Source organism: Protopterus annectens, chromosome 12.part0, assembly GCF_019279795.1.
Source record: "Protopterus annectens isolate FY-2018-M chromosome 12.part0, PAN1.0, whole genome shotgun sequence".
In the NCBI taxonomy this organism is placed as follows: domain Eukaryota; kingdom Metazoa; phylum Chordata; order Ceratodontiformes; family Protopteridae; genus Protopterus; species Protopterus annectens.
Genome location: NC_056746.1, coordinates 745,646,975 through 745,671,617, shown reverse-complemented (window position 1 = coordinate 745,671,617; position 24,643 = coordinate 745,646,975). Strand labels below are relative to the sequence as shown.

Here is a 24,643-nt window from a genome sequence, read left to right as displayed (position 1 = left end):
TCCCAAATACAAATGTGAAATAGCTGCCAATTGTACTTTGATGGTGGCTACGGCAGATCCCTGCTAAGAAAGCTCCAAAAGGAATTCCAGAATTACTGGAACGGGAGCAGTGTAAGGATCCACTTTCATTTTCTGTACCCAAATAGAAAACCTTTCCCACTTACTGTCATACAGCCTTCTGGTTGATGGTTTGTGTGAGGATAAAAGAATATGGGACACTGATTAAACATAATGAAGCCCAACTAGAGATGGAACTGGATCATCTAAGCTGTCAAATTTGAGGGTGTGGAGAGAGGGGTGCAGCGAACCAGACATGTGGGTCAATAGATCTGGAACTGGGTCCAGGATCCAAGGATAGCCCAGGAGAAGAGGCTCTAGGAAGGGAAACTAGACCTAACTAGGCCAGTAAGGAGCAATGAGGATCAACTTGCTTCCCAATCGGTTGGCTTTCTGTATCACTTTGGGGATAAGAGGGAATGGAGGGAAGGCATAGAGAAGTCCCGTGGGCCAATCGTGTACCAGTGTCTCTGGGTGCTTCCCCCAGAGGGGGAATTAGGGAAAAATAATTGCTGCACTTGGCATGGACTGGAAAAAAGGTCGCAGCAAGGTTGTCCCCATTTTAGGAAAAGCTGTTCCACTATTTCCCATTTCAAAGACCACTCGTGGGGCAGCAGGATTGCCTGGCTCAACTTGTCTGCTATCAAGTTGATAGTCCCCGGAATGTGCGTTGCCACCAGAAAGTGCTGGGAAGAAATCGCCCATTCCCAAACTCGCATAGCCTCTCGACAGAGTGGGTAAGATCTGGTACCGCCCCGTTTGCTGACATACCACACAACCGACATGTTGTCCGATTGTATCGCAATCGTCCCTGGAGGAAGACTGGGTCCTGAAGTGCTTGCAATGCCAAAAGCAGCACTCATCTCCAGAACGTTGATATGCAGATGAGCCTCATGGTCTTGCCATGGACAGTCCTGCCCAGATAATGCCCCACCCACCTGACCTGGTAGGCAGCCATGGTTACAGTGGCAACAGGTTGGGCAGGCAAAGGGAGCTCCCATGAACAAATTGTTGGGGGCTATCCACCAACGGTCCTTTTTGCATGATTGTCAGCAGAATAGAGTGATTTAGCGGAAGATATTGGAACGACCACTGAGAACAGGAGCCATTGAGGGATTCTCATATGCAACCTGGCTAGAGATATTAACAGAATGGAGGAGGCCATCGTTCCAAGAAGTTGAAGAATCCACTTAGCTTTGACCTTCCGAAGTGGGAGAAGTCGCAGAACCTGTGAGATGAGGTTTTGTGCTCTTTTGGCGGGAAGACGAACAGTCATATCCACTGCGTCTACCTCTGCGCCTATATAAAAAAAAAAAACTCAAGACTGCGAGGGCAGTAATTCAGATTTTTCCCACTTTATGGAGATCCCTAGTTGAGCACAAAGCTGGATGGTGATGTCCCCGTTTTGGAGAAGTAGATGCCTGGTGGGGGCGGTCAGGAGCCAGTCATCCAAATACAGAAATACCTGGAAACACCGTCTTCTCAGGTGAGCTGTCACTACTGCCATGCATTTGGTTAACACCCTGGGGGCTGTGGTGAGACCAAAGGGCAGAGCACAAAACTGATAACGGCTGGCTCCCAGCCAGAAGCGCAGATACCTCCTTGACACCTTGTCCATTTTTATATGCTAGTAGGCATTTTGGAGATCTAGAGAGCACATCCAATAGTCTTTCCCTAACGAGAGTATAAACTGCAGTGTTACATCAGAAACTTGTCCTTTTTCACGGATTCGTTTAATCTGCCGAGGTCCAATATTGGCCTCCAGTCTCCGGTTCGTTTTGGAACTAAAAAGAACCTGGAGTAAGTCCCGGATCCTATCTGGTCTGTTGGCATGGGCTGGGATGACTGAGAGCAACTTGTTGATCCCCACAGTTGCCTGATCCCTGTGATTGGGTGGAACATCTGGGATCTTCTTGGGAATAAATGGTGGAAGGGAAAGGGTATGATATAGCCTCTGGTAACAACTCTTTGTATCCAGAAGCCTGGCTAAATATATAACCCAAGACAAGTGGGTACAAAGAGATGCGACCCCCCAACTGGCCCCAGAAAATTGCAGTTGGGCCCCACATCAGGAGCGCTGATAAGGCCACCCTTGAAAGGAACCACGGCCTTGCTGATACTGCGGTCCGCCCCTGCCTCTAGGGCATCTACCATTTCCTCCTACTCTGCCTCTGAAGGAGGATTCACTCCGTCTGGAAAGGCCCTCTGGGACTTCAAACCACATCTTACCTCCCCTTTGACCTTTGGGGTATGGTCGAGAGGGGACAGTAAAACGGACTCCCACGGCAGAGAGTCTTTCCTTCCTGTTCACACAGAGCGACTCTTTCACCTTGGAACCAAACAAGGAGGAACCATCAAATGGGGCATTGGTGATGGCGGACTTAAACGGCAATGCAAAATTACACAAGCGCAACCAGGAGAGGCACCCAAGGGCAACTCCTGAACCTGCTGCTCTGCTCGCTCCATCAGTCGCATGAGATACGAGCTGCATGGAGGAGTTAAAGGAATTTAGGGTGGACAACTGAGCAGAGATCCTATCCGGGACTCCCTCAGGACAAGCACCCTGTATGGAATCTCCTAACTCCTTGAGGAGATCCCTCTGCAACCTTGTGAAATGGGCAAGATAGTTCAGGGATCGAAGTGTAAAGGCCACTGAACTAAATATGCAATTCCCAAATCTGTCAGTCTGTCGAGACTTTGTTTGGCAGATGTAGAGAGGAAGAAATCTCCGCCAACTCCTCCTTCGTGGCTGCCGCCATCACCATGGCATCTATGGGAATGTCCTTAAACAAGAATTCTTTCCGAGGAGGGGCAGACAGGAACTTATGTGGTCTTCTAGGTACTGGCTCCACGGCATTGGAGTATCCCACACCTTCCGACTAACTAGATCCATTAGCTCGTTGAAAGGTGGAGACACCCAAGAGGCAGAGGGTTGAGACCCGAAAGCCTTTAGGTACACAGACTCCATCAGAAGGGTTGACAGTGGGCCAGTTGCACCTCTGTTTTAGAATCTCTAGAACGTCCACAAAGGAGAGAGGACTTGGGGGACCCCTCCGACTCAGAGGTCAGTGTCAGAGGCTCATCCTGGGAGTCAAAATGCTTCCTCTTGCATACTCTTCCACAGGGACTCCTCAAAAAGGACCTTCTGTGGATGCCCCGGAAGAGTGGGGACCACTAGCCTGTGGATCCTGAGGCTGTGGGTCTCTGCCGTCTACAAAGAGTAGGGACAGAGACAGAAGTGGAAGCCCTGGTGGGGAAAGAGTGCTTGTACCACTGGCAGGGGCTGTAGATTGTGACAGCACACTCATCACCTCAAAAGCAGATCTCTCCAGATCTGAAGACAGTCCCTGCTCCGAAGAGGCAAAGGAATGTGCCGGAGCCAGGGCCATCGGCTCAGAGATAGATGCAGGGTCTGAGCTCACCCTGGCAGACCCACCGAGAGGAAGGCTAGGAACCGAAGATAGATTCAAAACCTCCCCCTCTGCGCCGATAGAAGAGCTTCGGTCCCTGGACACGACGGACAGAGTCGAACTCTGCTCCAATGCAACAAAGAGGAGCCGGAACAGTGGGTTCCTCCATTGGTAACAAGCACTCCGGCTCCGAAAATCCAACATGGCTCAGAGGAAGAAACATGGATGGAGACAAGACTGGTCCGAGTGGCTCGGAGCCAACAAAAATTTTGGCAGGGCAGACTACTTGGAGTCCCAGGACTACGCTCTCCACAACTTCATCCGAAAGACTCCTGGAAGATAAGGTTGGGGATCTCGACCTAGCAGGCACTGGAGATTTAACCACCAAAGAGACCAGTAGGGACTCTACAGATCAGCTCCGAGAAGCAGAGTCAGCTATTTGCAAGGATTCAGCAGTCGGCACCGAAGTATCTGCGACAGACTCCAAAATCACAGTGCTCTCCTTCGGCTCAGAGGACTGAGGAGTCGAGGAGGCAGGTTTTATTAATTTGGCAGGTGTCTCCGAAACACTAGCTGGTGCCGGAGAAGGCCTTTTTGAACCTTTAGATTTTGAGTCAGATCTCTCCTTGGACGAAGAAGCCAAAGAACCAGACGAAGCTTCATCGAAGGTTGGCTTCAAAAGCCCCCCCACCCCCACTCCCAAGTATCAGTTTGTTCTTGCTCTCCTGCAACACTCTAGGAGAGAAAGCATGACAGAACAAACCTGATTCTTGCAAATGGATGGCTCCCAAACAGTAGACAGCTACTGTGGCCATCGGTCCAAGACATTTTCTGGGAGCACTTCATACATTTTTTAAACCCAGAGGGTTTGTGCTCCTTGCTAGCCTTAGACATTGCAACCCACAAGCAGAGGGAAAGAGAAAGAAAGAGAATAACTGAGGACTAGGTAGTCTAAAATGGGCCTAGCCCTGCAGATGAATTACACGAGGACTAGGTCCTCTAAGTTAAACAGGCCTAACCTGGTGTATGATAGAAAACTAGATTTTCTACTAAATACTACACAGATTTAGTCATGCAGGAGAATATTTTAAATAAAATACAGTGGAAGCAACATGAGGACTAGGGTCCTCCAAGTTAAACGGGCCTAGCCCTGTGAAGAACCAGGTCTTCTAATTCAAACAGACCAAGGCGGCACAACACACACACACAACTGTAAGAAATTAAGACTTTAGCGGGTCCCCGCTAAGGACCACCAGTCAACAATAAATCGCTCGACAGGAAATAATCAATAGGAGCCCCTACTGATTAAAAAACTGAACTCACCAAACTAATTCTCTAGACAAGAAAAACACAAGTGTCTAACTACTGAAATACATGAGACTACTAAGGCCACAAGGCAATTGAGGTAAATCCAACTAAACAGGAAAAGGCAAAACTAACAGTTTAGGTAAAGTGCAATTGCGCCTAACTACTGGTACACAGGATACCGCTAATAAGGTCACATAACAACCACAAGACAATAAAGATAATGTCCTATAATGAATATATTCAATAACTATGCAAAAGATACTAGAATAATGAAAATTTGCAAAAACTTAGCCAGAGCCAAGAGAAGCACACCCGAACTCTTTGGCGCAGCAAATGAGATCTGGGGATTCCACTGGTGCACCATGGGATACCTGCTTAGCCACAAGCCAACCAAAAGTCTTAGAGCTTGAAAATCGGCAGAGTCAGAGCAGAGGATCAGCTCTGAACCCATATGTAAAAATTAAGGCGAGATTGGACTAACCAACATCTTGGGATTCTGGGGGGAAAAAAGTGTCAAGGAATGACAAGTCCAAAAATTGGCCTCAGATTGTTCTTTGTGGGAACCCAAAATATTGTTGAATAAAAGCCTACCTTCTTGATTTGGGCTACATACTCTTATCCCCTGGGCAAAAAGAGATCTTCAAGAGCGAGAATAAGGCGATTCGGTCTTGGGAGGAGTGATAATCCACATTATGTAACCCTTCTAAATGATGGGCAAAAATCATTCATTCGTCTAATGTTGTACAATGCCAGGTTGGAAAAGGTTGTTTTTGAGACAAAGGTAGCTGGGAATGGCTGTGGTAGAGGTAGAGGTGTGGGTAACGTGTGTGTGTGGTTGCTGACTTATCAGGAAAGAAGGGTTTCAAAACCTTTGAGTACTGCTGAGATTTGGCCCGAAACATCCTTTTAAAAATCAGGTCTTCTATAGGTTCAGAGGAATTTACTAGGTTCAGAGGAATTTACTAGGCAAACCACCAGAAGGCCTTTTTAAGCCTAGTATCCTTGATAAGTGGAAGCACAGTACTGGGAGATGAATCATTTACAGGCTGCCTGCGTCCATTACAGACAGGTGCCAAACCAGGGATGAGTTCCTGTTCCCATCCAACAGTGCAAGTTACATTTCAACTGGGTAGGGAGAAACTTTGCTTCACATGGCTGGAGAAAATGTTCCAGAGAAGGTGTAGTCTCTGGATTACATACCAGTTTTTTCAACAGGTCCTATTTATATCACAGACAAGGTTTAAGTGTAATTCTGGTGCTATTTACTTTGCAGATATGCAGGTGTTCCATCGGAATGGGGTCTGTCTATGCCTTTTTTGCGAGGCATGGATCTACCCTCAACAGCATATAGGAAACAGAATACAGGGAAAGGGTCTTAAGGCATTCTACCCAGGACAGGTTACTTATGCCCTGTAATATTTAGTGAGAAACCTCAGTGGATGTCCTAATTACCAATTGTTGGATATGCCTGCTTAGGTACATAAAGCAGGCACTGTACTAAAATGTGTCCAATAAATGACGAATACAGTGGAACAAGGACTTTTTTGGACCTAGATGCTACACCTTAGTTTATAAATTGCACAACATAAAAGGGATTTCTTTACTGTAGACATGTGATGGTCAAAAGCTAGATCACAGTCTGCGTCCCCAAGTCACTTACTACTAGGTCAACTCAGAGGTAGTTCTGAAAGGTAGATTTTCCAAAGGATACTATTGTACATTTCTTCGCATTTAGTTTTAGTCCATGGCTCTGACACTTGCAAGTGCCAAATGTTTCTGGAGAACAGCTGCATTGGTGAGATTCTACAACTGCTCGTAATTTGCAACCATCTGAAAATTTAGTCAGCCAGAGGTCACTGACATTGGCCTCTACTTCAGAAAAATAAATGCAAAAAAAGGAGTAGCCCCAGGAACAGTCCCGGAGGGCCTCCAATTGTGACTGGCCCTCTTTGTAGAGGTGGACTCCCCAATTCTAACTTCCTGGATCCCATCTGTGAGCCAGCTGGCTATCCATTAGGTGACAAGACTTTATACCCAAACTCTTGATGCTGTCGAAAATGCCGAGTGGGGTATTGCGTCAAATGCCTTGGCCAGGTCAAGGTAGACAGTGTGAACCATTTTAACCTCATCCATCGTTTTGGTGACATTTTCAAAGACCACCACCAGGATGAGTACGCATGGCCTGCACTTGTCAAAAATCAAAGTAGGTTAGGTCCAGTTTCAGGTGGTTTCCTACATCATTACAGATTTCCATGATCATTCTTTTCATGGTTTTGCATAAGAGACCAGTGAGACTTATGGGTCTGTAGTTTCCAGGGTCTGTAGATAACTCCTGTGTGCAGAGAAGGACTGCTGTTCTCCACTCGTGAGGCAAAAAGCCTGTTTGAAGGCTACAGTTAAATAGCAATCAGAGGACCTGACAGGTCCTCAGGCAGTCTGGGATATTGTCTGGACCCACTAATGCAGTGTTCTTGGTCTTAGAGCATTAAGGACCCATTCCCTAGATGATAACAGGGGGAGTTGTATTTGATGGTATTTCCTGAAGGAAGGCTGAGAGGGGTAAAGTTGGAGATTAATTTATCATAGATTTGCTATACCTTCTGACTGTTTAAAATTTCTCCATGCCTTTTGGGGTTTCTAATACCATGACTGGAAGGGACCCCATTCCAAGTCAATATGCAATCAAGTTAATTAAAATTAGTATTGTTTTTTCAATCTTTGATGTTAGCCAAAAGTGCTCTTCAAAACACCCGCGATGCACACAGAATTGACAGCTCCTGCAATTCATATGGATTTACTTGCATCTGTAAGTTATCTAAACAAGACTGTAAATTCTTTACGAGACCTATTTCTCCTACAACTATTGGAACGATTAGTGCATCCTTCCACATTGCCCTTGTTTCTGCCTGCAAATCCTGGTACTTTAATAGCTCGCTCTGTATCAAAGACAAGGTAAATCACAGAGTGTAGCAATTTCAATGATCAATGCCACCTCTTTTCATGGACCACTATACCTGGGTTTCTCACATCCATTACCAACAGTTCAAAAAAATAGGTTATTCCATGTGATACAAACTTCATTTTCTATAATGCTTTGTGTTTTCTGTTTCCAATTCTTCTCAGCTACTTCAATATTATATATGTTTGCATAATACCCAATGCAGCAGTCTTGCCACATTATGCCTTTCAGTATACGGGCCTTCTGCGATTAGTGCCATCACACACAGCAACAAGATGTGCGACCGTTTCCAATTCGGTTTTACAAAACCTGCACTTGGCTTTCTCCAACATGTTCAATGGACTGTGTAAGCCATCATGTACATAAATCCACTACCCTGAGCTGCTAATATTAAGCTTTCATCTTTTGGTTTAAATTCACCTCTCCTGAACCATTCCTGTGTTAGACCTTTATCAATATGAGGCTGTTCAAGGAATGTTCTGCATCTGCAAATAGTCATACATTTTCCACATTTTTACCTTCTCATCTAATCCTTCACCTTATATTCTTTTGTTTGACAAATTCAGCTACTGCCTGATTTGTCAGCTTCTTTTTTCATTTCCATTCCCACCAGACACAGATATGCTTCCGCAAAACTAAGTAGGAAGTCATCTTAGACTTGTTCCCCTCATGCTTTAAAGCTTTAATTATATTTAGATCTTGTAAGGTTAGCAGATATGTATGCAGTCCTACGAATGCAGATCTATATATACAATTCAATTTTGAGGAGGCCCATACCTCCTTCAGAAAGGGAAGTACTTAATCTTTACATACACTGGATTTTCACAAATCATTTGATAAGCATGAAGCCTTTCTCGTTTTCCTGTCTAACTGATCCAATACCTTTTGGGGTCAATCACCCCAAATTTAAGAACAGGGACAGCAAATTAGTTTATAGCATGGACTTTTGTTCCTAGGTATCAGGTCTGTTTTCAGTATTAATTTTAGTCTTCTACAATATTCCTACCTAAACTTTCATTTGTTCACGTTTTATGGTTGATCCTTCAATTCCCCAGATATTTACACACTCCCTTCTGCTAAAGTTTTTACAGCACATTCCTGTCCCAGATAGGATATTTTCTTGGTGCTGCAGCTTTCCTGCTTTAAAGGTTACTTCTGCACACTTAAGACCAAGTGACATTCTTATATCATCCAAGAAAGTTGACTACTTGCAGTTGTACTTTCATTTCTTCATCTGATAAGCTATATAGTTTTAAATTATCCAAAAGAAGACGAGAAGTCTTAATACATTGTTTTCTGGGAGCCAAATTGTAGCTATGACCTAATCTATTAAGTAGACAGCTTAATTGATTAAAGGTAAAGCATAACAGAAGTGGTGACAGTCACCCTAGAACATCCCCCTTTGAATTTTTATCCCTGGGATTAGAATTTGCTCTTTATCATGTCTTGCCTGCAAAGTGGTTTGTTAGTTTCATGGCCATTGCAATGTAATTAGTGTAGGGTGCATCTTACACATTTGTAAGCACTCTTACCACAAATGTGGGGTGTTAAATGCAGTTCTGTAGGCTTCATGCCATATACAAGAGATTAATCCCCTTTTTACAATCCTCCTTGACAGACAAATGATCCATTGTTCCAAATTCTCTTTTGTAACCCTTTTCTTTTACTGCCATGGAGTTTCCTCTAAAGGACTACAAAACACTCCTGCATCAATTCCAATGTAGAGTTTATACACAGTCGGGATGCAAGTTATTGGTCTATAGTTTTTAAAATATCTTGCTGGTTCACTCTTTAAAGGAGGAACTTTTTTCTCCATTAAACCAGGTTGGCGTCTTTTCGGAGTGTGGATAAAAACAGTTCTTACTCGTGGCTAAATCCTAAGGGGGTTTTCCAGTTAGGAGCTCTTAATTATTTTGTTTCAATTTCTCTGGCCATTTCTTCATCCCATTTCATATCCTGTACATTTAAAACATATCATTCTTTTACTACTTTTATCCATTCAGCATCTTTATGTTAAAGATATTCATAGGTATTTCTCCAAAATATTTCTATTTGTGTTTTTTTTTCTTTTTAGTTTCCCAATCTTCTATAAAACTTTGTCATTAATTGCTTAATTTTGTAATTTTCCTTTATATTTACCTGCATATCTTCCGGGTTTTTCCTGACTGTGCGCATACATTTAGTTTATTTAAACTAACTTTATTATGGTGTTAATTTGTTTTATCAACCTAACATGGTCAGTCTTACTGACATTCTGTAATCTATTTCTTTCACTGAACTTTGCCTCTATTAAAATCAAACTACTCCTTTAGATCATTTTCTTCTAAATTATGGGCAGTCTTTGTTCTTAGTTTCCCGCAGGCATTCTACAGAAAGTTCCAGAACATCTTCCTGTGCCATCATCTCATCTCCATCCTGTTTTATCTGTTGCTTTTTCATATGCGAACTCACTGGCCTATCACTCCACTACATTGACTGTATCCGTTGACAATTTCCTGTTCCTTCCCTTGTTTAACTCCAACTTATCTTTTGCACTGGATCCTACTGAAGGCTCAAGTGTCTTCATATGGCAACTTATCAGATGCTTCTTGCTATACTGTTTTCTCCTTAAAGGCTCTTTGTTCCATCATACTGTGGTGTTAGATATTTTCTACACCAAATCCTTCAATTTGCAGGTAATCCATAACTTCGGTTTGTCTTTTTGTTTTGATTTTTTTTATTTTTCTATTTTTTTTATTTTTTAACTTCTCCATTACTAATCCTCTTTTCTACCCCTCCCCCTTTTTTGTACTGTAAAATATTCCATATCCAGATGCCTTTGTCTTTCTCTTCAAATATCTTAGGTGCTGCTTTTTTTGAATTGCTTAGTTTTGCATTCTCCTTTGCATAAATACTGCACTATATTAAATCTTTTCTTTCCCATGTCCATATTTCTTCAGATCTCTCACTCCTGTTTCTCCATACTTCACTAATCTTCAGTTGTATGTTCCCTCTGATTTTTTTTTTGTACTGGGAAATTTTCAATGTCTGGGAGCCTTTGCCTGTATTCCCCTTTGAAAATCTTTAGAGCTGCTTTGTGTTGATTAAATGTAGCTTTCTCCTTTCCATAAATATTACACCATAATAGTGGTCTGTCTTTACCATGTCCATGCTTTTTTATAACTTTCAAAAATCTCTAGATTTTGTTCTGTACATTTTCATACTTCATTAGTTGCTTCTTTTTCCAAACAGCCCAAAGTTTCTTGGTCTATATCACGTTTTTCATGAAACCTTCACACATCATGTCCTCAGTCTTCCCTCATACAGTACACAAGTGACTCCATAATTTCTATCACTGATCGCCCCACTAACCATGACACAAACATCTTTGAACCTCACTGAAACATGGCTTACTAACAACCAACTCTTACTAAACCAAAAACCTCTTCTCTTCCTCCCAAAATCCCTTTACCATCTCAAATACTCATTCACCATCTCTTCCCTCAACACTATGATCATAGCTGAATCCCGCTCTAAAACTGTTTGGAGCAATACTGGACGATAAACTAAAATCTGACCTTCATGTACTTAGCTGCATCAAGAAAACCCACCAAAAGCTTGGTTTACTATATAGAAACAAAAGGTTCCTCACACCCAACTCCAGGATCTCACTAGCCATGCTTACCCTCTCCACAACCTCTTACAGCTCTCAGATTTCTACCAACTTACAGTCCATTACTTTCCAAACTTGAAACCACCTACAAAGTTGCAAGATTTACACCTAATCTACCCAGATGATCACACCATTGTCTCACTCTCCAGGCACTCATCTGGCTAGAGTTTCCTAACCAACTCTTATTTACCCAACTTCTCATTATACATACTATTTTGAATAAGCCCTCCTCTTGCTCTAGCATTTCCTCACTTGTCTCCCTCTAAGCCCCCTTGATACCTCAGCTCTGACCCATGTCCCTTACAAATTCAGACCTAAAAAAACCCACTGGACAGAATCTCTACACCTACTTCCCTCCTCTTGCATGAAACAAGCTCCCCGTGACCCTTAGAAATATTTCCCACTTCCATTAATTCAAGAAAACTCTAAAAAAGTTACCTTAATAGCACATGGATTTGCCTCTGTAATCACACATGAATCCATCCCTTTCCTTACCACTATCCTCTCTATTCCTCCCTTCCCTACAACCATAACTCACTTAACATCTGCTCTGTATTATACAGTTACCCTCTGAAGATAACCCAATGTGTTATGCAAATTCAAATGTTTTACTGTACATTTCTTTGCTTTGTTTTTCAATGCCATAATACCTCATATTATATTGTACTGTGGAGCTTTATCTACATTTGCTCAACTGTTTTATTGTATATTGCATTCAACTTCAAATATTTGCAAATTTTTCTTGCTTACTTTACTGTGGAGCTTTTTCTCCCTGGGCCTCCATTGAAAAAGAGCTTTTGCTCAGATGGACTACCCCGGTTAACAATGTCAAATACATAAACCTGTTGTATTAACACACATTTGTATTGGAAGCTTTGATTTTTCTTGTGCAAGATTTTTGCTTCTCTAATTTCTCTCAAACTTTTTGTATATCTTCTGTTTAGAAATTCTTGGCTTCTTGCATAATAGTAAGACTACACAATTTCTTTATCCTCAATAGGCCACACTATCATTTTATGGCTTTTTTTTTTGGCCTGTAGGTTTTTGCAGACTACTAGTTCCTTCAACAGGAGGGCCCATCCTCCACCCAAAGCCTGGCCCAACCACTTTGTAGGAATGTTCCTGTGTCTTTAGGACTGTACATAGTTTCTTCCAGTCCTTGTACCAGTGTGCCTAACAGGATTGGGCACTTTCATCCAAGACTTCTGCTCCACCCCCCTCTTTTTTTTTTTAAAGCTACTTCACGATATGCTACATAAAATAAAAGTTTGTGCAGTGTTGACTTGGTGAGATTTCATAAAAACAGGGTCCACATCGTGAAGGTACTTAAGATGCAAGGATGAATTCCATTCCAGTAATACTAATCTCATTTGCTTGCTGATTTTATCATCTTTCATTCAGACCCCAATTAATCTCTGGCTCATGGGTGGTGCCATCAACAATGAGCTCTGTACACAACTGTGTATTTATTGCCTTTAAGGTTGTGAAGAAAGCTCAAGAATGCCTTGTGGTTGTCCTTGGCCTGGAAGGTCATACTTACCATTTGGCTTAGGTAGACTATGTCCTCAGTTGTTTTAGTTTGACGAGATGCTGTTATCCTGCTGGGTGCTGCACCTCCTAATTTTTGCCAGGATTCTCTTTCTTTTATACGGCCTATGGATGTTGGGATTCCACCAGGGTGGATTTTTATTTAGTTATTTATATTTTGTAAGTTATGTACTTCCTCCTAGTGGGTACAGCTGCCTATATGCAGTGATTAACATGCTTGCATTGGGTTTAACAATTCTGACTAGGCAGCAATGTATTGAGGGTTTATAGAGGCTTGGAATTTTTCCAGATTATCATTTAATAGTAGGAACTTGGCATTCAGTAGCTCCCAAATATTCCAGGGTTAGCTGGGGTTCTAGGTTTATTTTTAATTCCAAGAGAGAACATTTTGTGTTCTGACCTTACCAGAGAACACATTACACTAGGGGGGTGTGCAGCACTCTCCCATATTATTGTGGAAAAGATCCAGTATGTTGGCAATGGTATTGGATGGAATGGCGAGTGTTTCCAATAATTTTAACTACATGTCATAGGTTTCCTGGGTCGCACAGCTTGCAAAAAAGTGGTATGGGATTTTCACTACGGTGATTTAAACATGGAGAAGCTGAAGTGCATGGTCCTGTTTGACCAGCCTTTAGGTAGATTTATTTTTTATGTAAAGAGACAACCATATTTAGTCTGTTAGTATAGTAGGTTGTCTAAATGTGTGGAAGGCATTATAGCCTTGTACAGCCAAAGTACTCTCCACAGCTTTAAATCAGGTCTCCGCAAATGCATAGATTAACAATCTCTAGGTGATGACAGCTTGTATGGAGTGGAGTTTTTTTTTTTTTGTTTAGAATCAAAGCACAGAGCCATAACACATTAAGATTTTTTTGGTTTCGACTTGCTCGGTCAGACGTACTTTTGTTTTGGCATAAAAGGCACTAGGAGGGGGGGATGACATTTTAGCTAACATTTGATAGCCTAGAGGGAAGAGGTGCAGTATATAGTCTGTTTACCACCTCTTTCCATGCTGACAAAATACTGCACCCACTTACGACGACACCAGAAAGTGAGCAAAGGCTTCCCTTTGCCACACACAGACACACAGACACCAGCTATTAGCACTCCATGGTGATCTTGTGGAAGGATAATCCAAAGAATGGTGGAACAGAAGGATGCACGGGACAGAGAATAAAATGTTCACCTTATAGTACAAAGGTAAAATTGTTAGACAAAAGTAAACATCACAAATCTCCTTTATGGGAACTCTAGTAAAATAAGCAGTGCAGGCTGCCACTGCTCTAGTTGAATGAGCTTTGGATTTGTGTACAAGAGCCAGTCTCTTCTTTATATACAAAGACAATACAGCCAGCCACCTGTACATTGTTACTTTAGAGAGTCACCTTGTCCCAACTTTAGCTTTGAGAAGGAAAAAAAATTCCGTTTTCCGGAGTCCTTTGGTTACAAGGTATGTAAAATCTCAGCCGAATGAGCATCTAAGTGCATGACGTACTCACCTTTGTTAGAAAAGTTCAGAAAGAAAACAGTCAGATTAAACACCTAGTTAAGTGAGGACTCCAAAGCCACTTTGGGAAGAAAGTTTGGGTTAATTCAAATGGAAACCCTATTCTTGTGAAACCAAAGTAGGGAGATTTGCAAGACCATGCTTGCATTTCTAAATTTCTTGTGTCAGAAGGGACAGCCACTAGGAAGAGGATTTTCTAAGAAATTTTAGATCTGCTGATGCTGTTCAAAAGGTGATATGGATAGAACCTGGAGCATCAAGGTAATAGTCCAAGCAGGAATTGGATCTCTGATAGGGGGTTGACCAGTAAAGTTCCTTTTAAGAAACTCTTACAAGATGCAATGGGTTTTGGTTTTCCCCAAAATAAAAACTGGATATGGCTGCTAACTGAACTTTAACTGTTGAGAAAAATGGCACCTTCCTGGAATAACCTTGCTAGAAAATCCACAAGAGAGGAAGTGAAGATGAGAAAGTATTAAAGCCTTAAGAAGGAGACATCCGAAGAGTAAATCTTTTCCATTTTCATCTAATCCATCTTGGGTTTCTTATATTAAAATATTAATCACTTAAGGGGATAGCTTGGCATCCCTGGCCATCAATGGAACTGAAGGAACCATGCAGTTAACTTCAAGGTTTTCACACCTCAACGAGTCTGGCTGGATAAGTGAAACAGGTCTGGAAGAGGATCCAGTAGCCACAGAGGGTGTTTCAGAAAAGACCAAAGAAAGGTAAACCAAACTTAATGGGCTAGAAGATGGCAATGAGATTCACCGTTTCCTTGCACCTCATGTCTTTCTGCAGAAACTTAATTAGGGAAAAACATGGGAAAACATAAGCATATGATAGATGTGGAGGAAGACTGTGCACCAGAGCACCCCTTGATGACTGTCCCTTTGGGGTGATGACAGCAAAGTACCTACTGTACTTAGTTTTCATGTGGGAAGACTAAAGGTTGCATCAGTTGCCCCCAGCAACTGAAAATCATAATTGCCACTGACGGAGGGACCCTTGCTCAGTCTGCTGAGACACTGGAAGTCCTCAGGATATGCATTACTTCTAGAAAACATTGTCCACTGCCACGCTCTTATGGCTTCTCAACTTGTATGAATGGGTTCCCCCTTGTCTGCTGATGTAACAGACCACCACTTTGTCCATCTGTATGGAAATGACAACACTGGGAAAGGGGTCCAGAAACACCTACATTGCCAGGACTGCCCTCATCTCCATAACACTAATTTGAAGACTGGCTTCAGATGTACCACATGCCTTGGACAGTCTTCCCTTAGAAATGCACTCCCACTTCCCCACCCCTAACAGAAGGTATCCACTGTCACAGTGGCTATCAGGGGGGGGGGGGGGGTGGAAAGGTAAAATGTTGACCCTGAGAGAAGAGGGGAGATAAACCACCACAAAATGTAACACCTGCATACTGATGAGTCGTACTAGAAAGTAAAGAGGTTGATTTAACATTGAACAATAAAGGATCCACTACAGCACTTGCATAATACCTTGCCTGTGGAATAGTGTAAATCAATGCAGCCATTGGCTCCAGTAGTCAAAGAATAGGCCTTGCTGATGGATTAGAGTTGGACAGAACTTTGGAAGCTTTAAGATGGATAAACAGACCTCTTGATTCTAGGAGTCTGGCTATTTGGGATGTTGTATCCAGTTGGCACCATATGAATTTTATTGATTATACTGGTGTTGGTCTTTTCCTCAGATTTATTGTAATCCCCAAGTGTTGAGAAAACTGAAGCAATGAGTTTCTTCACTGGATCACTAGACCTCTGATGGCAGCAGTTAGGAGCCAGCTGTCTAGCTAGGGGAACACCAGGAACTTACAGTTTTAGGCAAGCAGTCACCACTGCCATGTACTTGAACACCTTGGGGGATGTGATGAGACCACAGGGTAGTGCTCTATATTGGAAATGACGGACTTTCAGCCAAAAGCAAAGAAACCTTCTGGATTGCCATGCTATCTTTATATGGTTGTAGCATCCAGAACACCTATTTAGCACAACCAGTAGTCCTTCCTAAAAGGTAGAATGGACTTGCAGACACCATTAGGACCACTGCCACTTTCTGTACTGAAGGAGATAGCTCATCAAGACACTGTCTCACTTCCACCAAAAATTATGTGCCTTGCCTCTTCCCTATTCATTCATCCATCCACTTGACCCCATGTACATCTGCTCTACTTCCCAGCACTAGTACTACACCTTGTTCTCCTGTGTAAATGCAGATACTTATTCTGTACGTCTGCCTGATCGATCTGAAACATTTCTGAACTTCCCTACCAACACTTCTAATAAGGCTTGCTACTGATGGACCCCCCCCCCAAGTGTTCTCCAATGTATCAGATTTCTTTTTTCAGCCTGAAACTCAACTCCTTACTGTGATCTCCTATATGGCAACCATGGCTTAGCAAATAAGCTTGTGTGCCTTTTACTTCATTTTACAGATATTTTCATTAAAATGACTTTGTGCCACACTTGCCTCCTTTTCTTTCATCTCTTTCTAATGCAAAATTTCATTCGCCAAATTCCTTTCTTAATCCAAACAGACATCCTCAATTTCATACTTGCTACCACAACAGACTGGACTGTAACTGCACCACGGTCTTCAACCTCTGTTCTTCTGAAATGATCAGGATTAAAGGACAGTAAACCACACAACCAACAATAATCACTACTGGTCAGTGATTTTCTCATCTACTTTGTTAACAGACATCTGATTGGGTTGATATCCATTTACAAAGGAGGTGAAGGGAGGAAACCACACCACAAGTACAAATACACAGCAAATTAGAAATGGATGCAACTAAAGAGTACTCTATCACAAGTATAAAATGTGTAACCGATAAGTTATCAAATGTGGACGAGATAAAAAGCAAGTCAATTGAGACAAAAGTACACAAGCAGTTAAGGTGGACAGCAAAAAAGGTCAAATGCACGTTATCCAAAATTATCCAAGAAAAATACAAGTGGCACAGAGTTTTCATAAATTATTGGTGTCATGAATTATGCCCTTATTACAACTCAGTGGAGACAGGTTCGATTGGCAGCCCAAGTAGGATGGGAAATGCCTACCTTGGAAAACAATGGAGCAATCTGGAAAATGAGTTCCCAAAATACCCCTATGAAGAGGGAAGGCTGACATGGGACATAAATGCAGCTCACTAAACCTCTTTACAGTAGCCTTCACTTCAATCCTGTGGAAGTGTACACTCGTATGGAGAAAGAATAATGGCTCCCCACAATGACAGATCATACATCCACCACTCTGGGGAAGGGTTAGGTCATAACCAAGAAAACTTCCAATAACTGCAAAACTACCACCTCCTGGGGCTTGTCATCACTCAAAGGGGAAATTAAAGGGTCTGACAAGATGGAAGCAGATTGTCAGTATGCAGAGAAGAAAGTAAACAGAAAACTCTACTGATGCACATTTATGTACCCACCTTAATGTTAGATCTGGATGAGCTAGTCCATTCTCATCAAAATCAGGGCCAAGGCCAGTACTTCCATACCCTAAAGTTGAACATATGAAAATCAGTTTCATAAACTACTACCCCAGACTATGTCCAGAGGAAAGATCACCTAGAATCCAGGTTTAGGTTACATTTCAGTGTCACTAGAAGCAAGGCATAAGCACATGCCCTCTGCCCACAAAAATCTTTGGCAGGCAGGAATATTTTACCCACCTTTTATAGTGCAAGTGATGCAGTTTGGGGGCAAGCCAAATTCTGCATCACATTATCTTTGAATGCCAGATTTCACAAAACTTGAGGTAGAGATGGTTGCCTGGGATATCAGATACTTGGCGCTGCATGCATGTCATACACACCATGGAAACAGACTGGGATGTCCTTCACGTGCCAACCTCTCTCACTGTCTTGAGGACCTCATTAAACCAGACACCCTCAGAAGAATAAAAAGTTGCTGCTCTGGACTTGAAAAGGACTATGCACAATCCAAAACTACTCCTCTCAGGCTGTGTTTTGTGGTTTAAAACAGACCTGCCAATAGTCCTAATGGCATCTCCAAGCATGCACCTTAAAACAGACCATTACTTGAGGGCAAATGGAGGGGGCAGGTGGTACAGCCTGGGAGAGACAACCCAATGGAACATCTCACTGGATGGGTTTGAGATGCTAAAAGACTAAAAACATACAAGATTCCACACTGCTTAGGCACTGTGAAGGATTACAGTTCTGTTAAAAAGCTACTTCCTCTACTCAGATTCCCTTGGCATGCATTTACTCTGGGCAAGCTCTTCAACCAGACAGTGCTCCCAGGTCACCCCTGAAAAGGGATACTTGGGTCCAGTAGGCTTACTTGGTTAACAAAAAATGGAAAGTGACATGTCAGGAGACAGGGCTAAAAGGAAGGCAAACATTAAGAATCCTAAAGATGGGAAATGCATTGCTCCCTACGCAAAGGACTGGCAATGCACACATCAGGAATGCTGAAACCAGAATCTCCTTAAGTATACCACTTATCCCAGCACCCTCACTCCATGACATGTAAAGACCAAGTCCCACTGCTGACATCCTGTGTACCAGCAATGGATCCTGGCCAGAGATGCACACTGCCGAAAGTCAACAGACAACTAAAATGTAATCTATGGGCAGAGGGTACTGGTGGGGGGGGGGGGGGTGGCAATGTGGGGAAGGAAACTGCACAAGCAGGTAAGTCCAAACCCACCTTTCCCCATCACAGGGACCAAGCCACTGTCTGGGCCTGGTCAACTTCTCCGCCAGGGACTGTTTTACTGAATAAACAGCATTTGCCTGGTGTAGAAGCCTCTAGCAGACATGAGGCTGTCTGAAAAAGTGTTTCAGAGGCCAGGTACTGGTCTGTGGCAGTCACCAAGCCACATATCTAGGGAGCACAACTACAAAAAGAGTGCTCAGGAATTCACTCTTGCTGAGCTCTCTGTGATCCATTTTATTTTCTCACTATTTACCAGACTGCAGATGTGCCACTTGGACGTAGCTGTCTTTTTAAGAAAGACACAATTAAAAAGGAGACTGGGTAGTAAAGATAAGACTATTTAGCCACAAGAGTAAATTACTAAACCCTGAACAACCTCCATAGGTTTCTCTAGGACAGAATCGGGTGCAGAGGCATTATAAAACAGAAAAGGTGGCCAAAAGCCACCACAACACAGATGACAGACCCATGGGAGCTCCTCATATAACATATAAATGCAGGCAGACCATATCTCAATCTCAAGAGAAAAGATTCAAGCAAAACGCCTCCCAAAGGATAAGTCAAAACAAAACAACTTTATACTTAAACATTTAACATCATGTTGCTATAAATAGAGTTCTGTCTGTGTATGGTAGAAAAACAGCTTTTTACTCAGTGCTATGCTACAAATCTACTCATACTGAAGGGCAAGTTCCAGAGGGTGGAACAGAAGACTACTAAGTGGTCTTTGTGACAGAAGCATCAAGTTTCATATTCACTTCAGCCAACTGCACCTCCATGTGTTTCTGCAGTTCTCTTACTGTGCCTCTAGGCATCAAATACTGCGTGTTCATATTTGCATTAATTCCAAAACCACGCTAAATACAAGGTATCATAATATTTTGTCTTGAAGCATACGTGATGGCAAACACAATTGTATTATTTGACCTTTGTCAATGACCAATTGTTAGAACTAAGGTGAGAACTTCATTTTATTAAAGGCTCAAGCCACACCCACTGGGCGTTAGAGGTGCACACTCAAAAGAGCTGTACTGGAGGGAATGAGTTAAGGTGCTTAAGAGTATAAAATGTTTAACAAAACAAATGTACTGGTTACTTGCATATTTCTACATTTAAAACTAGGGCAAAGAAATTGTAGTATGATCATCTTACCATAGCTTTCCTTAAATCATTCCATTCGGCATAACAGTAGCTCTGATATACTGCAAGAAAAGTGGAAAACTTGAGTAAACAAAAACAAATCAGTCAGAATTTATTACAACTGACACTTTTTTTTTTTTTAACACTACACAATTTATTTATTCATCAAGTACTTGAACATATTAACCTAAATAAATGCATAAAAAAAAAACCACACTGCAAGAAAAAGCATAAGCCTGTGCTTCTTTAAGTATATACACATTTTTGTTTTCCCCATTTTTGCAGTACTTCATGAACACAAACAGGTAAAATTACTTCCTACAAACAAGACTGCTACCAGACCATAAATTTCACTGAATAATGTATCAGGAATGGTCAATGAAATAAGACGTCATGCCTAATTAACACAGGAAACACCAACCCTCTGATATACAGGACTTTCAAAACATTTACACACTGCTCTCCCAGTGTGAAAAGTGAGACATTCTTAAAAGTGAAAATTACTACTCTTGGCAAAATCCAGTTACTGGCTAGTAACTACAGTGCCCAGATGCTAACAAAGAAGAAAACTGGAGAAAAAAAAATCGGCCAAAAGGTACAAGAAAAAGCTCTGTTCGACAGCTGTTCATATTCAATATTTTTGATTAAAACAAGGAATAAGTACACAGACATTTAAAATAAGTAAGACTGATGACAAAGTCAAATAAAGTATGGAAAAATCGCTACTTAGATTATATAATAAAACTAAAAAATTAGAAGCTGAAATGAAAGACTAACTGAACATGACACTTCTCAATAAATAAGCAAGCCAAGCACAACAGGACCTGGAAAAAACAGCAAAATAACATGTTAAACCAACTTTATTGTGGAATAAAACCAGAATAAAGCCATGCGCTTTTGCTCTGTTAGAGCTTTTTCAAGGTAACAAACACATACTGACTCAATTCAGATAATTAAATACCAATTTCAATCACCACATGACCCTCCTAATTAACTAAATTCAGAATATAACTAAAATAAGACCGTAACATATTCCAAATTTCAGTTAAAATATAAAAAATAAAAAAGTTGGGAAACTAGACTGGAGTATCGAGAATTACATTGGCAACCGAAATTAGACTCAGGAAAGTTTCCCGGCTTGAACGAGAACATAAATATTAACAGTGTTCTAAAGTTGTGAAAGGCCCGTTTGTAATATATTTTTTACTTGTGCATGACATAGTTAAATAATCATATAAACATTTTATTACTTGTTAATTTGTCTGTACAGGGAACAAACTTGATCAATGTTATTTATTGGTTTAGGTAGATCGTGGTTTGGTGTTAAAATGGTCACCTTCAGCATTAAATGACCAAAATTAATACATTTATTTTATATTTAATTATGTCTACAGTTCGATAATGAAATATTTATTGTCTTTTACATTTTTGTCATTTATTTTTTTCATTTCCATATAGTTTTTTTCCATATTGTTATATATATTTTAAATATTTTTTTTTTTATATTTTAACTGAAACTTGGAATATGTTACGGTCTTATTTTAGTTATATTCTGAATTTAGTTAATTAGGAGGGTCATGTGGTGATTGAAATTGGTATTTAATGATCTGAATTGAGTCTGTATGTGTTTTTTGTTACCTTGAAAAAGCTTTGTAATAACAGAGCGAAAGCGCTTGGTTTTATTCCACAATAAAGTTGGTTTAACACGTTATTTTGCTGGTTTTTCCGGGTCCTGTTGTACTTGGCTTGCTTGTTTTTTTGGCTCGTTTCTGCTTATTGGATTTATTGACTTCTCAATAAAATGTTTCACAAAATAGTGCACAGACTTGGAAGACAAGGCATGCAGAGAAAACCTGAGACTTTTTTCTATATCTTAGAAGAGAGAGGGAGAAATTGTTTGCATTAAATTTACAAATGTACAAATAGGCAAATATACTGGTATTTCTCAGTATGATTTGTTAAGAGGGTGCATCTTGTGTATGTGCCAAATCTGACCAAGAGAAAAAAAAAATTATACCAGCAGAAAGCTTGGATACTGATAAAACTATGGCAAGAAGCATTGAAACCTAGGGTCAACACAGCACTTGTAGAAAACATTCTCTGTACACTAGGCAGAAGATATGCAAGTTCGCTGTGGCAAAGAGGGTGTGCCAAAAAGCAAGTGTGAGGCTCAAGTTGTTACATCTAGCAGTCTTTAGAATATTTTCTTCCAGGTGGATCAAAAACACTTCACATACAGAACATGCTAAGGGGAAAATAGCGTTGGGCAACAAACTGAACCAGCAGGATAAATGCGACTGCATCTCAATCTTTGGACAACAAACAAACTATGCCAGTGAAAGTCCAGGAGTTGATAGACTAATCAGGAGTACCTGGGCTATGAACAAGAAGTCGTCCACAGCTATGTGAAATTAGTGAATACATTAAAGAACTGTAAAGCATCAACATGAACTGTGGTTCTGCAAAAAAATGTGAGCTCATCAACTATGCTAAACTGGTGGAAGAACTTTAAAGTACAAACCCTACTTTATATTAACTTGTTAGCAGAACACTGAAGGGACTGAAAAAGCAAGTTAAATAGTTTTTACTTTTACAAATATGTAAAATTTAAATGAATTAAACTGAAAGTTATACTGAGTACAAAGTCAAAGGTATTTTAAACTATGGGAAGAGACTCTATGACTGATGCCTACGATAGTGACAAAGAAATAAAGTACTTAACTGTAATATAGCTAGGCGTTACAATGCAACAAAATAAAGGCATTAAAGTTAATTTGATTTTGGGCTGCTTGAGAAGTGCAAGTGTACTGATCATATATGATTAAAACAATTTCTCCTGTTTTATACAGCTAGGTACAGAACTTAATGTCCTCAAGTTTACATCAGATACGTTTTTACATTAAATATGCTTGAACAACTAGAGAATTACGAAAAACAAAATGATAGTTATCCCTTGCTAATGCAAAGTTATTAGTTGGTTATGTTTTCTACTATTACATGCTTTAGGCTGGAGAGGGGGATCAAGCAGGTATGATTAATCATGTTAGGGCTTGTCTACCATGTTTTAAATAAAATCCATTAGTTCTTTCCTGCATTTGACAAGTTCCTGGGTGGTTTTTGTATCCATTAGCAAATTTTTTTTTTTTTTTTTTAATGCAGACAAGTTGGCACTTGCAATCAATCATAAAAGGGTCTGTTCAGAGTGAAATCTGCAAGCTATAAAGTGGCAAGTTGGTCAGTGGAAAATTAAAAAAAAAAAAAGGGGGGGGGCAGTCAAACATAGCTGCCACCCCAGTCTTGGCACTTTGACACACAATTCAGTTTAGCTATTTGAAGGCAGTCAATGAACTTTAAGGGGACTACAGAGAATGACAGATTTCTAACTGGGAACAGAAGATCTACCATGCGCTTTAGCATGATTAACTCTAACTTTACAATAGGTAATGCCTGTGGAGGTGCAGCATTAGTCAATTTGGGGCAAATGCTTCTAGTTGGAGAGAGAGAAAGTACAGTTTTGTACCTACCATAAATGTAGATGTTAGAGAGTGTATACACTGCTGCAGTCATTACACTTGGGTTATCCTGCCGTCAGGCGGTCCCTCAGTCGGCCCGAGTTCCAAAGTCTTGGCCCGGCGTCGGCTGCTGTCGCTTCTTCCCCATCAGTGCGACAGGGGTATACAAGATACAGCAGATGCCATTTTCTTCAGTTTTTCTAGCCCCAGGTGTCAGGTGCCCCCAAAAAGGTAGGCAATGCAAATCGTTAATAAAACATACATAAGAAAAGCAATCAAAAACTTTACCAGCAAATACTCCCCATAGGTAGCAAAGGGTAGAAGGCTTAGGTACGTACCAGCAAGTACGAGGGGAAGGAGGGAGGGTAACCTGGACTGCAGCAGTGTATACACTCTAACATCTACATTTATGGTAGGTACAAAACTGTACTATGTTCATAGTGTTACACTGCTGCAGTCATTACACTTTGGTAGAATCCCAAAGCTGCGGTAAGGTGGCTGGTTCTATAAGGCATTAAGGGTGGCTATAAGGCCCTGCAGTGGCAAAGCCAGCTCTGGATTTAGAGTAGATGCAGATATTTATGCTTGGTGAAGGTATGTACAGAACTCAAGTTGTTGCTTCCAAAATGTCCTTGGTAGGTACTCCTCTGAGGTAGGCAATTGAAGTGGCTGTTGCCCTGGTGGAATGAGACCTAATGTTGTTGGGTACAGTTTTCCCATGGTGTGTATAGCAGGAAACGTATACAGTGTCCTATCTATTTTGAAATGGCTTTACCCTGTGCTACTGCTGCATATGCTACAAACAATTGCTCAGTTTTTAGGAGAGCTTTCG

The 24,643-nt window shown here is 41.2% G+C and overlaps 1 protein-coding gene across 1 annotated transcript in view; it reads right to left on the bottom strand.

Moving 5' to 3' along the window:
• Positions 1 to 24,643, bottom strand: part of XPO6 (exportin 6) — a gene marked incomplete in the record, with an annotated part of 1,798,279 nt that overhangs the window by 1,625,706 nt on the left and 147,930 nt on the right. The window contains 1 exon segment of the mRNA XM_044089811.1: positions 20,312 to 20,361. Within this exon segment, the coding sequence (XP_043945746.1) occupies positions 20,312 to 20,314 (3 nt within the window).